The sequence below is a fragment of the Hylobates moloch genome, unplaced genomic scaffold, assembly GCF_009828535.3.
Source record: "Hylobates moloch isolate HMO894 unplaced genomic scaffold, HMol_V3 SCAFFOLD_9, whole genome shotgun sequence".
Taxonomy (NCBI): Eukaryota; Metazoa; Chordata; class Mammalia; order Primates; family Hylobatidae; genus Hylobates; species Hylobates moloch.
This window is the reverse complement of record NW_026652284.1, coordinates 21,747,248-21,760,353: the sequence shown is the minus strand read 5'-3', so window position 1 is coordinate 21,760,353 and position 13,106 is coordinate 21,747,248. Positions and strand designations below refer to the sequence as shown.

Sequence of the window (13,106 nt, the reverse complement as noted above, 5' to 3'; positions counted from 1 at the left end):
TGGTGGCGGGCGCCTGTAGTCCCAGCTACTCAGGAGGCTGAGGCAGGAGAATGGTGTGAACCCGGGAGGCGGAGCTTGCAGTGAGCCAAGATGGCGCCACTGCACTCCACCCTGGGGGACAGTGCGAGACTCCGTCTCAAAAAAAAAAAAGAATAAATCTCATGTGTAATTACAGCACTTTGGGAGGCCAAGGCAGGAGGATCACTTGAGACCAGGAGTTTCAGACCAGCCTGGGCAACATAGTAAGACCCAGCCTTTACAAAAAATTAAAAAATTAGCTGGGCATGATGGATGGCTCACACCTGTAGTCCTAGCTACTCAGGAGGCTGAGGCAGAAAGGATCACTTCAGCTGGGGAAGTCGAGGTAGTGAGCCTGATTGCTCCACTGCACTCTGGCCTCAGCCACAGAGGGAGAGCCTGTCTCAAAAAAATGAAAAGAATCTCCCCAATAAGCTCTCACTACTCAGAGTGTAGTTCTGGGACCAGCAGCACTCCCAGCACGTAGGAGCTTGTTAAAAATGCAAAGCCTTACTAACAAAACAGCCAGCAAATGAAGTTTTAGGTAGACAGAGGCAAACAGGAGCCTGGATCCACGTGGCATGCACAGGCCGTGTGCACGATGGAGTGAGTGCAGGTTAAAGCAGAGCTGGATTTAGTGATCTACACACACGCGCACACACACGCGCGCACGCACACACACACACACGGGATCCGAGCGCACCGAGTTGCCTCCACTTGGCATAGGCGCGGAACTGAGTCCTCCCGCTTTGAGATGCAACGGTGCAGAGACGCGGGAGCCCAGAACGCTTCCTGGGGCCCCTGGGACACCCTCGGGCGACCGCCGCCTGTGGCCAGGTCACAGCCTCCCAGCTCGCCAGAGAGCCCTCTTTCCCAAATCTCTCTTCGGTTCCCCGGCGCCCCTGGAAGGGCCGAAGGTGGAGGGTCCCCTCTCTCAGCCTCGTCCCTCCCCTGAGGCCCGACCGGCCGGCGCGGGCAATCAGTGCCCGGGCAAGCCCTTGAAGTCTATATTTAGTGCCAGCCACCCCTCCCCCGCACAGTTGCGAGGCGGGCGGTGGGGGGTGGGGGTGGGGAGAGCCCCGCCCCCGCCGGGCGTGTGTGTCGTGTGTGTTTGGGGCCCGCGCGGGTTGAGCGCCCTCCGCCTTCGCGCCTCCTGCCCCCGAGGCCCTACGGCTGCCCCTGTGCCCCTCGCCCCGCCGGGCATCGCGGGCCAACATGGGCCAGGAAGAGGAGCTGCTGAGGATCGCCAAAAAGCTGGAGAAGATGGTGGCCAGGAAGAACACGGTGAGGCTGCAGAGTTTGGGCCACGGCCCCCGCCCCCGGGAGGCACGGGCGAGCCCCGGATTCCGGGGTGGGGACGTACTGGCGGGGCGCCGTGCGGGTGCGTACGGGACTCGGGGACCCGAGGGAGGAGCGGCTGGTGCAGGGCCCAAGGCCCCTTGGGGACCCTTGCTGAGTACCTCGAGGTGGGCGTGTGCGTGGCCCAGGGGGATCGTACGGGTCCCGGAGGCGCGACTTGTGCACGTCCCTTTGGACGTGTAGGGTACACTCTGGGCAGCTAGTGCAGGGCCCAGGAAAGCGGGCGAAGAGAGCTGGACGTGGGAAAGGACTTTCGGAGTCCCAGGACTTGGCGTGTGCAAAGCCCAGGGAGCGGCGGCGATGGCGGGGGCGGGGCGGGGGGCGAATCCTGGTGGCCCGAGAAGTGGCAGAGAAGCTTGGGCTAACGGGGGTACTGAGCTGCATCCCTGCACCCCGGAGTGGGTCTGCGGGAGAGAAGCAAAAGGCTGTGGATCCTGCGACCCCACCGCTTGGTGCGTCAGGAGCGGTTCTTTTGGCAACTTTCCATTTCCTTGGCCTTGGGGTGCGGCCCGGACGGGCGGGGGCTGAACAGGTGCGGGGGCCCGCGGGGTGGGGGAAGGGGGCCGGGCTGGAGGCCTGTGCAGCGAGGGCGAGGGCGGAGGGAGGAGCGGGCTCGGCGGGAGGTTGGGAGCAGGGCTGACAGCCCTACCGGAGGGTCCTGGCCAGAGCGCAGACCCAGCTGGAAGTTAATGTTTGATCTTCCCCGTGATCTTTGCCTGGGGCTGGCGGCCGACTGGTCGCCTGGCCAGAGCAAATTTGGTCTTGGGTCCTGGAAGGCCTGGGCTCACCCTGGGAGGGAAAAAAAAGGGAGCCTGGTGAGCATGCCCATCCCACCTCCCGTTTTTGTTCCAGGGTCCTCTTCCTCCCACCATCAGTAGCCTTGTGCTGCAGCCATCTGCATTTCCAGGACACCTAGGAGCCTGGGAAAGTAAGAGACACTAAGGGAAGTTTTAGAGCCAGGAAGAGTAGCCAAGGCCCAGGGAAGGGTCGCTGGAGCCATGAAGTGGCAGGGAGCCCTGGAGTGGACACTGGGCAGTCATGAGTTGGTGTCCATATAAAGGCCAGAGCCTCAGCTTCTTCATCTGTAAGAAAGAGATGAGATTATCTGCTTCTGGAGGAGGGATGTCACTGGATTCTTGTCTCTGCTGGCAGCAGTGAGGATTGGAGAGATGAGATAGAGATGTAAAGCCCTTAGTAGGACTCAGACCTGTGCTTGGTAAGAACTGGCGAACAAGACCTGCTTCTACGCAGCCAGGTCCAACACAGAAAGACACAGCACAAACCTGCAGTGTTGGGAGCTTCTCACCTCCATGCACTCCCCGTTCCAGGCTCCTCCACAATCCTCAGTACAACTGAGCCTCAAGTCATGGGGGAGCATTTTCTCAGCTGGGGTTGGCAGAGCCCAGCCAGGGATTCTGAGCCAAATTCCAGTTCAAATAGACAGGTTATCCCAGCCCAGCTCCTTACTGACCCCCAAGCTTGGCCCAGGAAAGAAATTCTGGGCCCCTGGGTAAGAAGGGTAGGGTGGGGACGCCTAGAGACCCGGGGAGAGGCAGCCTGCTTGGGGTAGAGCTCTGGATGAAGAGGACAGGACCTGCCCTGGCCTCCCCCTCACTCCTTTTATGGCCCTAGGCAAAAGCCACTCAACCTTCGCTCTCTGGGCCTCAAGTTTCCTCTTCTGTGAAACAGGAAGAGGAAATGGTGTCTTTTGGAGATAGATTCCTGTGGAAGTGCCCAGAGCTGTCCCCAGAAAAGATGCAAGTCTGGCCGCAGGGTCCCTGCAGCATGGATCCAGTTTACAGCCACGTCCGCGCCTGGGCTCTTGGCAGCATCTGGGTGGGCATGGAGCTCTGGGCATCTGGCCGAGAAAGGTGGGGCCTGCTCTGGGAGTGAAAGTGGACCCGCCTAGCAGTGGTTAGGCAGGGGAGGACATACTCCCTGTAATAAGACGGATCCTCCACGTTGCAGCTCAGGCCTGGGGTTTACTGCCAGTTGCTGAAGTCTCAGCCACTTAAGGCTTTGTCACATCCTCTGAGCATGCACTAACAGAAGCAACTTCAAACATGCAATCAAGTGCCTACGGTCACAGCTACACACACTCATATAGCTATAACATGCAGCCACAACACAGTAGTTAAACAAGCAACTGAACCTAACTGTGTATGAGACACGACTACTGACACCAACATGACAAGCATACTGACCCATATGACCCACATTGACCATTATAGTTACAGAACGATACACAAAGACAGCCACACACATGTGCATGCAGCACAGCTACACCCAGACATGCAATGCTACAGACTTAGCAAACAGCCACATTTATACATTCAGATCTTATATCACACGCATCATCCCACAAAGCCAAATAGACACAGCTGTGCCTGGAGCTGCATATTCACAGCTCCACACAGACCAGAGATACTGCTGGCTACAGAACCCATTTGTGTGTTCAGAGAGATACACCCAGCAACATTTGCACAAGGCTTTGTTTACCCAGCTACAATCCAGGCTCATGGCTATTCTCCTCCAATATGACCCAGTTATACAGCTGTGACACACGAGGCATACACCCAGTAGAGAGGTGGAACTGGCTTAACACTGATTGTTGCATTTTCAGGAATTTTGCAACCTGGTGGTTAAACACAGCAATTGTTTCAAAAAATTACATTATCTGCTTACAATTAAATAAATTATATTAGAAACAAAGGTAAGGAATCCTCCAAAATAATCACTTCCTGATTGTTTTACTATGTTGTACTGTTATGTATGGTCAGAGGTAATTTACTTCTATTGTTATCTGTACGGTGGAAATATCATATAATGGTATGGTACTGTACATCTCCTCCCAAAACTTCCTTCAGTTCAGTGACAGCATGTTGGTAGCTTGAAACTGGCCATGGGATGAGTGTTTACACCACGGAAACTGGCAAACACTACAGGTCATTTTTTTTTTCCTTGAGAACTGGTTGTTAAACGTTGGCCAGCACACCACTGCACTTACCCATGTTGATATTCCATGATTGTGTATGTCTAGACAGATCTACGCCCACGCTAACACAATTTGTATAGTACCCAAAAGGCCTGAGTTTGAATCCTAACTTGGCTCCTTATAAAGCATGTGACCTTGAGAAAATTATTTAACCTCTCTGTTTCTTGGATTGCTCTTTGGTGAACATGGGATAATAATTCTGTAAGAATGGGAATAATACACAGGACCTACCCGATAGGGTCATTGTGAGAGTTAAATGAGATAATACACGTAAAAAACTTAGAAGAGTGCCCAGTACATAGCAAACCTTTAATTAATGTTACACTTGGAGTTGTGCACCCCCAAGTTCACATACACATCTGCAGGTCACGCCTCTGAAAACATACCGTGAACCCAAGTTCTCAGGGAGGCTAAGGACTGACAGAGGGCAGCTCTTGGGACATGGTCCAGGTCCTGGCAGGGCGGGGATTGGCAGCTGGAACCATGAAGTGTGGGCCAAGGATAGGAACATACAGGACACCGTCAGCTGGTGCTCCCCAGGGAACTGATCTCAGGACAGCAGGCAGGTATGGCTTCTAGGAAGGGGCTGGGGGAAAGGAGAAGGCTGAAATGAGTCAGAGGGTGTCCAGGGCCTGGCAGGTCACAGATTTTCAAACCTAAGCCTTTTTCTCCCTCCCGCCTTCTTTCTCCTTTACTCCTGCACAAGTTCATCCACTCAGGGAGCACTGGACTCTCTGCTGAGCCCTAAGGTCTCAGAGATTAGAACGGTTCTCTTTACCCGAGAGAAGTTAAAGTACCTGTTCACACAAAGACTTGAAATGAATGTACCTAGAGGCTTTATTTGTAGCAGCCCCAAACTGGAACCTATCCATAAGTCCCATCAACCGGTGAATGAATTTAAAACATTGTGGTAGACTGGGTGTGGTGGCTCACGCCTACAATCTCAGCACTTTGGGAGGCTGAGGCAGGAGGATTACTTGAGGCCAGAAGTTTGAGACCAGCTTGGGCAACATGGCAAAACCCCATCTCTTCAAAACAATACAAAAAGTTAGCCAGGTGTGGTGGTGCATACCTGTGGTCCCAGCTATTCAGGAGGCTGAGGTGGGAGGATCACCTGAGCCTGGAAAGGACGCTGCAGTGAACTGTGATTGTGCCACTGCGCTCCAGCCTGGGCAACAGTGAGATCTTGTCTCAAAAAATGCCAAACAAACTGTGGTACATACGTACAGTGGAAACCACTCAGCAGTAAAAAGGAGCTACTGATCCACGAGACAACATGGATGAGTCTCAAAAATAATTATGCCGAAATAAGCCAGATAAAAAAGGGTTTTTGCCCTACATACTCTTTACATAAAATCCTTAAAGATACAAGGTCACCTATAGTAACAGAAGGCAGAATTGTGGTTGTTTAGGATTGGGGATGGGGAAGGACGGATTAGAAAGGGGACAGAAAGAAGCTTTTGGGGCTGGTGGTTGTGCTTTTATCTTGATTGTGGTGAGGGTTCCATGGGTGTACACCTATGTTGAAACTTATCAAATTTTACACTGTAAAGTGTGCAGTTATTGTATGTCAATTATACCTCAAAAAAGCTGTTTTGTTTTGTTTTGTTCGAGTTGGAGTCTCGCTCTGTCACCCAGGCTGAAGTGCAGTGGCATGATCTTGGCTCACTGTAACCTCCATCTCCTGGGCTCAAGTGATTTTCCTGCCTCAGCCTCCTGAGTAACTGGGATTACAGGCATGCGCCACCACGCCTGGCTAATTTTTGTATTTTAGTAGAGGCGGGGCTTCACCATGTTGGCCAGGCTGGTCTTGAACTCCTGGCCTCAAGTGACCTGCCCACCTCAGCCTCCCAAAGTGCTGGGATTATAGGTGTGAGCCACCGTGCTGGCCAAGCTGTTTTGTTTTGTTTTTTAAAAAGTCCCCAGTCCTCACCCTGTGAAGTTCACAGTGGGGAGGTAAGGGAAGGACGCTACAGGCACACGAGCAACAATAAGCCAGGAAGGAATTCATTTTGGAGGAAAGATGGGGAAGGGGGAGGGCATTCCTGGGGAGAGGCACAGCAGAACCAAAGGCTGGAGGTCAGGAGCCTGGCTCAGAGGGTTTGAACCCAGCAGGTGGCGGGGGGTGAAGTTAGAGCACTGTCTAGGACAGAATGTTTCTCGTCTCTCTCCTTCCTTCTGCCCCTTGCCTATCCTTCGGCCACGTGTCTGTCTGTATCCTCCTGCTCCCTGTACCAAGGCCACACAATAGTCAGAGAAGCCTGGTCAGGACCCGGGCCCCAGTCCTCACCTTGTGGCTTCCCACAGGAAGGGGCCCTGGACCTTCTGAAGAAGCTGCACAGCTGCCAGATGTCCATCCAGCTACTACAGGTGGAAGCCTTGGGACAGTGCCTGGGGGGAGAGCTGGTGGGGGAGGGAAAGACCCCTGGTGAGGGAAGGTGGAGTCTGGGAGGAATTTCTGAGGGGAGGCCTGCGGGGAGGGGATCTTGAGGTGCAGACCTCCCAGGGAGGGACTGAGGGGGACACAGGGGCATCTCGGGGACGGAGAGGGTACTTTCTAGGTGTAGGGGACCTCTGGGCCTTGGAGCAAGACTGGTTTGCTTTTCTTGAATACCTCAATTCCCAAGGCCCTGGGCCTGTGGGATCCAAGAAGCCAATGATCCAGGGAGAGAGAAAAGTCCCCCATTTAAAAATCCCCGTGTGGCCCTCAAAGTCCCCAGATTTACCAAAAGCTCCTGGCCCTGAAAAATCAGCACAGACAGATGCAAGGTCTCATAGCTGGAGCTGCTGTCTCAGTTGAAACTGGAGCTCAAAGACACTAGAGGGAGCTGGCCACGGTGGCTCATGCCTGTAATCCCAGCACTTTGGGAGGCCGAGGCAGGCAGATCACCTGAGGTCAGGAGTTCGAGACCAGCCTGGCCAACATGGTGAAACCCCCGTTTCTACTAAAGATACAAAAATTAGCTGGGCAAGGTGATGCACGCCTATAATCCCAGCTACTCGGGAGGCTGAGGCACGAGAATCGCTTGAACCTGGGAGATGGAGGTTGCAGTGAGCTGAGATTGCACCACTGCACTCCAGCCTGGGTAACACAGCGAGACTCCATCTCAAAAAAATAGACACTAGAGGGTTGGGAAGGGGAGGGGCCCTGACAGTCAGCCAAGTGCCTCCCCCAACCCTAGGTGCAGGCTTCCACCAAAGCCACAGGTATCCTCCATGTCAGGCTTAGCCCTGGGCCCTCGGCCTCGTGCAGAGCAGGGCCTCAGTTACAGCAGTGGGGTTCTGACCTCAGCCAGGAGTCAAGGCTAGGACTCTGGGGGTCCAGGTTGGAAGGGGAGGTGGTGGTAGAGCTGGGGCAGGACCTGCCAGTGATGGCAGCCATTCCTGTGTATCCATTCCCAGATCATGCCTTAACCCTCTCACTTTGCAGACAACCAGGATTGGAGTTGCTGTTAATGGGGTCCGCAAGCACTGCTCAGACAAGGAGGTGGTGTCCTTGGCCAAAGTCCTTATCAAAAACTGGAAGCGGCTGCTAGGTGAGAGAGGACAAGGTTGTCTTGAGCCCTGTTTTTCTCCTAGAGCTTAGGACAGGACTTGGCCTGGCTCATAGCCAGCACTCAGTGTATGTCTGTTGAGTGACTTAATCAGTGACAGATGGCCTCTGGATCCGGGAGGTAGCTAGTGGGGGACTGCCAATGTTTGTGTACACAAGTGCAAGATTTGCAGACTTGTGAGTTTTGAGCACATGTGCCCCTTATGTGTTTGTGCTCTCGTGCATTTGTCTATATAATACATGTCTACATACACACATTTGTCTGAATATGTGCAGAGGTGTGTTTGCCAATGTATTAATGTCCCCATGTGAGAATGTGTATTTGTACACACGTTCCTGTTGTATGTGCATTTGTGTGTAAATGTGTTTGTGTGTATGTTGGGAGTGTGTGTGCCGCTGTCCTTGTCCCTGCCCTTTGCTCCTTCCCCACTAAAGTCATGCTGAGTTCTGCTGGGACAGAGCTTAGCTGAGGGACAATGCAACCCTTTTGTTTTCAGACTCCCCTGGACCCCCAAAAGGAGAAAAAGGAGACGAAAGAGAAAAAGCAAAGAAGAAGGAGAAAGGGCTTGACCGTTCAGACTGGAAGCCGGAAGCAGGCCTTTCTCCACCAAGGAAAAAACGAGAAGACCCCAAAACCAGGTATTCTTTTCTGGGATGGAGAGAAGGGAGCTGACACTTGTCATGTCCTCTGACAGCAACTCAGTGTATATTACCTCATTTAAACCTCACATCCTGGGGAGGAAGATACTGGTATTATCTCCTGCAGTGCCCCCTGTGGGGGTCTTCTTTGGCTCAACCAGACGTTAGACTCACAAGACCCAAATAGGCCATAAATGGCACTGGCTTTGCCTAGAAGGATGCAGGGACAGGAAAGAGTGCGTCTGCAGGAGGGCCTCCAGCATTTCTCTACAGAGAGTTCTCATAGGAGACCACACAGCAGTCTAGAGCTTTTCTCTGGCCCACTCAGGCAACAGCCTAGGTGCAGGGAAACAAGACCACAGCGGGTGTAAGCCTCACATCCCAAATCTTGTAACAGTCCCAAAGACAAAGTTTCCAAGATGCTAGCAAAGGCAATAGCCACTTATAAGATTCACTGCATCTGGCGCAGTGGCTCACACCTGTAATCCCAGCACTTTGGGAGGCTGAGGCGGGAGGATCACTTGAGCCCACAAGTTTGAGACAAGCCTGGGCAACATGGCAAAACTCCGCCTCTACAAAAAATACAAAAATTAGCCAGGCTTGATGGTGCGCACCTGTAATCCTAGCTACTCTGGAGGCTGAGGTGGGAGAATCGCTTGTGCCCAGGAGATGGAGGTTGCAGTGAGCTGAGATTGCACCACTGCACTCTAGCCTGAGCAACAGAGCAAGAACCTGTCTCAAAAACAAACAAAAACCAAGACATATATCATAAATTAAAAGGATCTCTACTTTCTGTATTATACAATAACAATTTTAAATCTGAATTGTTGGGTTTTTTTCACAATGATCCTGTACTGCTTTTGAAACAAAAAATAGTAACAGTGCTTTTAAAAACCAAACAAATAAGAGGGATAAAAATCTGTTGTAGAAAATAACGGAAGGCCGGGCGCGGTATCTCACCCCTGTAATCCCAGCACTTTGGGAGGCTGAGGTGGGTGGATCACTTGGGGTCGGGAGTTCGAGACCAGCCTGACCAACATGGAGAAATTCCATCTCTACTAAAAATACAAAATTAGCTGGGCGTGGTGGCACATGCCTGTAATCCCAGCTACTCAGGAGGCTGAGGCGGGAGAATCACTTGAACCCGGAAGCTGGAGGTTGCAGTGAGCTGAGATTGCACCATTGCACTCCAGCCTGGACAACAAGAGCAAAACTCCGTCTCAAAAAAAAAAAAAAAAAAAAAAAGGAAAATGTAGAAAAGTAGAAAAAAAAAAAAATCACTCACATTCCCACCACCCAAAGACAATCACTGTTGATGAGTTAGTGTATGGCTTTTCTTTCTGTTCTCTCTTTGACTTGTTTTCTATAGTCATCCCCAATTTTAATAGCCTGCTTTTTAAAAGGTAATGCCTGTGAAATGGATTTGTCACATTTTCTATGTTCTGTTCCTTTCCATTGCTCATTTTGCAAGTGTATCCTACTTGGAAAAACCCTAATTGGCTTCTAACTTTTCACAGGAGTGTGTTTTCTTTTCCCAAAGGGATTAGAAGTTTGGCTCGGGGAATCCCTGACCATCTCCACAGTGCCTAGCACAGAGTGAACATTTACTGAATATTGCTAGCCCGTTTGTAGCAGCATGGTCCCCTGCCCTGTGGATTGCCTCCTGTTCATGCCCTGGCTGGTCTGGCCATGTCTGGAGCACTGTGTGGTTATGAGAACTTTGGCAAATGAAGGACCAGGAGCAGGAGAGCTCTTGTGAGATGAAGTTGAAGGACTAGAGGCTGAACTACTGGGGAGGGACCAAATGGGATTTGGGACTAATCTGTCACATGGGGAGTGTAGGCATCCAGGTAAAGGTGGCAGCCTGAACATATGCAGTTTTTGTTTTTGTTTGCTCCATCCCCAAGCCCCACTAAATGAACAGTAAAGAGGCTGGGTGCAGTGGCTCATGCCTGTAATCCCAGCACTTTGGGAAGCCGAGGTGGGTGGATCACCTGAGGTCAGGAGTTTGAGACCAGCCTGGCCAAGATGGTGAAACCCCGTCTCTACTAAAAATACAAAAATTAACCAGAGATGGTGGTGCACGCCTGTAGTCCCAGCCACTCAGGAGGCTGAGGCGGGAGAATCGCTTGAACCCGGGAGCAGAGGTTGCAGTGAGCTGAGATCCCGCCACTGCACTCAAGCGTGGACAACAGAGCGAGACTCTGTTAAAAAAAAAAAAGGACAGTAAAGGGATTTCTTTTAAAGGCCTGTATGAAGACAACAGGTGTAGGACAGGTAACAAAAGCAGAAAGCCAGGTTTTGGGCTGAACTTGGTCACTTATGGCCTTCGTCTCTGAGACTCAGTATTATGGCCTGAAACACAGACGTCATTTTCTCAGTTCTTTCTTCTTAAAAATAAAATGTTTTATTTGTAATAGTCTTTAATTATATTTTAGTTGTCTTAGTTTAGCTATTTTGTATTTTTTATAATACAGATAATTACTTGCTCATTGTAGAAAGTTTTAAAAATACAAATAAATAAGAAAATAGGCCGGGTGCAGTGTCTCATGCTTGTAATCCCAGCACTTTGGGAGGCTGAGGCAGGTGAATCACGAGGTCAGGAGTTCAAGACCAGCCTGGCCAACACAGTGAAACCCTGTCTCTACTAAAACTACAAAAATTAGCTGGGCCTGGTGGCGGGTACCCGTAATCCCAGCTACTCAGGAGACTGAGGCAGGAAATCGCTTGAACCCGGGAGGCAGAAGTGGCAGTGAGCTGAGATCACGCCACTGCACCCAGCCTGGGCGACAGAACTAGACTCCGTCTTAAAAACAAAACAAAACAAAAGATAAGGGTCAGGCACGGTGGCTCACGCCTATAATCCTAGCACTTTGGGAGGCTGAGGCGGGTGGATCACGAGGTCAGGAGTTCAAGACCAGCCTGGCCAACATGGTGAAACCCCATCTCTACCAAAAATACAAAAATTAGCTGGGCATGGTGGTACGTGCCTGTAATTCCAGCTACTCAGGAGGCTGAGGAGGAGAATTGTTTGAACCGGGACCTGGGAGGCAGAGGTTTCAGTGAACTGAGATCGCGCCACTGCACTCCAGCCTGGGCTACAGAATAAGACTCTGTCTCAAAAAATAAAATAAAATAAAATATCATTTATTATCTAGAAACAAGCACTCACATATAATTGTGTGTATATATACATATAAAATTTATATATGTATATATACATCCTGTTAGACTATTCCTATGCATTACTACCTATAAATAGGTATAAAATACCTATTTGTTTTAATAAAATTGAATTACACTCTGGATACTATTTTGTAACCTTTTCATGTACATAAATGTATTCATTTCAGTAGCAAGGTGTGTTTAGTGTAAAAAGTTTAGAAAATCAGACACAAGAAAAAAATAACAGAAATAACCATTGTTAACATTTTGATGTATATCTTTATAGTTTTTTAAGAACATACAGGCCAGGCCAGGCTCAGTGGCTCATGCCCTTAATCCCAGCACTTTGGGAGGCCAAGGTGGGCAGATCACTTGAGGTCAGGAGTTCGAGACCAGCCTGGCCAACATGGTGAAACCCTGTCTCTACTAAAAATACAAATATTAGCTGGGCATGGTAGTGGGTGCCTGTAATCCCAGCTACTCGGGAGGCTGAAGCAGGAGGGTCACTTGAATTTGGGAGGCTGAGGTTGCAGTGAGCCAAGATTACCCCACTGCACTCCAGCCTGGACGACAGAGGGAGATTCTGTCTTTAAAAAAATGAAAGAACATACATATGGGCCGGGCAAGGTGGCTCATGCTTGTAATCCCAGCACTTTGGGAGGTGAAGGCAGGTGGATCACTTGAGCTCAGGAGTTAGAGACCAATGGCAAAACCCTATCTATTAAAAGTAGAAAAAATTAGCTGGGCGTGGTGGCGTGCACCCGTGTTCTCACCTACTTGGGAGGCTGAGGTGGAGGGATCACTTGAGCCTGGGAGGAGGAGGTTGCAGTGAGCCAAGATCGCACTACTGCACTCCAGCCTGGGTGAGGAGTGAGACTCTGTCTAAAAAAAAAAAAAAAAAAAAAGAATTCACATGTACATTTATATTTATATTTTGTTAATAAAATTTGAAGTGCACTATACATTTTCCTGGGACACTAAATTGTTATGCCCACTCACTTTTCACAGCCATGGGGCTCGGAAATGAAGCTATTGCTGGGGCTGAGCAGAAAATGGAGAGATATCTCCTCATTCTGCTGGGAGAAGCCAGTTGTCAGGGGTCCTATTTCAGCTCAGTTAATTAATTTCCTTTCTTTTTAGTTTTCTTAATGATAATTCATTATACAAACACTGTAACCACATTAGTGAAACTTAGAATAAGCATGGGAAATATTTGTGCACATCAGACAAATTAAGCAGCTTTTATTTTTCTTCCTCTCCTTTCCCAGGCCTGGTCTGACTACATACATAATTTTTCCATTCCTTTAGGCAGAGTGTACAACTTTGTTTTTTTTTTTTGAGACAGAGTTTCACTCTTGTTGCCCAGGCTGGAGTGCA

The 13,106-nt window shown here is 50.3% G+C and overlaps 1 protein-coding gene across 1 annotated transcript in view; it reads left to right on the top strand.

Moving 5' to 3' along the window:
* Positions 1-1,115: 1,115 nt before the first annotated feature.
* TCEA3 (transcription elongation factor A3) overlaps positions 1,116-13,106 on the top strand; it is a 45,270-nt gene continuing 33,279 nt past the window's right edge. The window contains exons 1-4 of the mRNA XM_058444116.1: positions 1,116-1,302; positions 6,680-6,742; positions 7,803-7,908; positions 8,423-8,564. Coding sequence (XP_058300099.1) covers positions 1,234-1,302; positions 6,680-6,742; positions 7,803-7,908; positions 8,423-8,564 — 380 coding nt within the window. The 5' untranslated portion in view covers positions 1,116-1,233. The remainder of the gene's footprint in view (positions 1,303-6,679; positions 6,743-7,802; positions 7,909-8,422; positions 8,565-13,106) is intronic.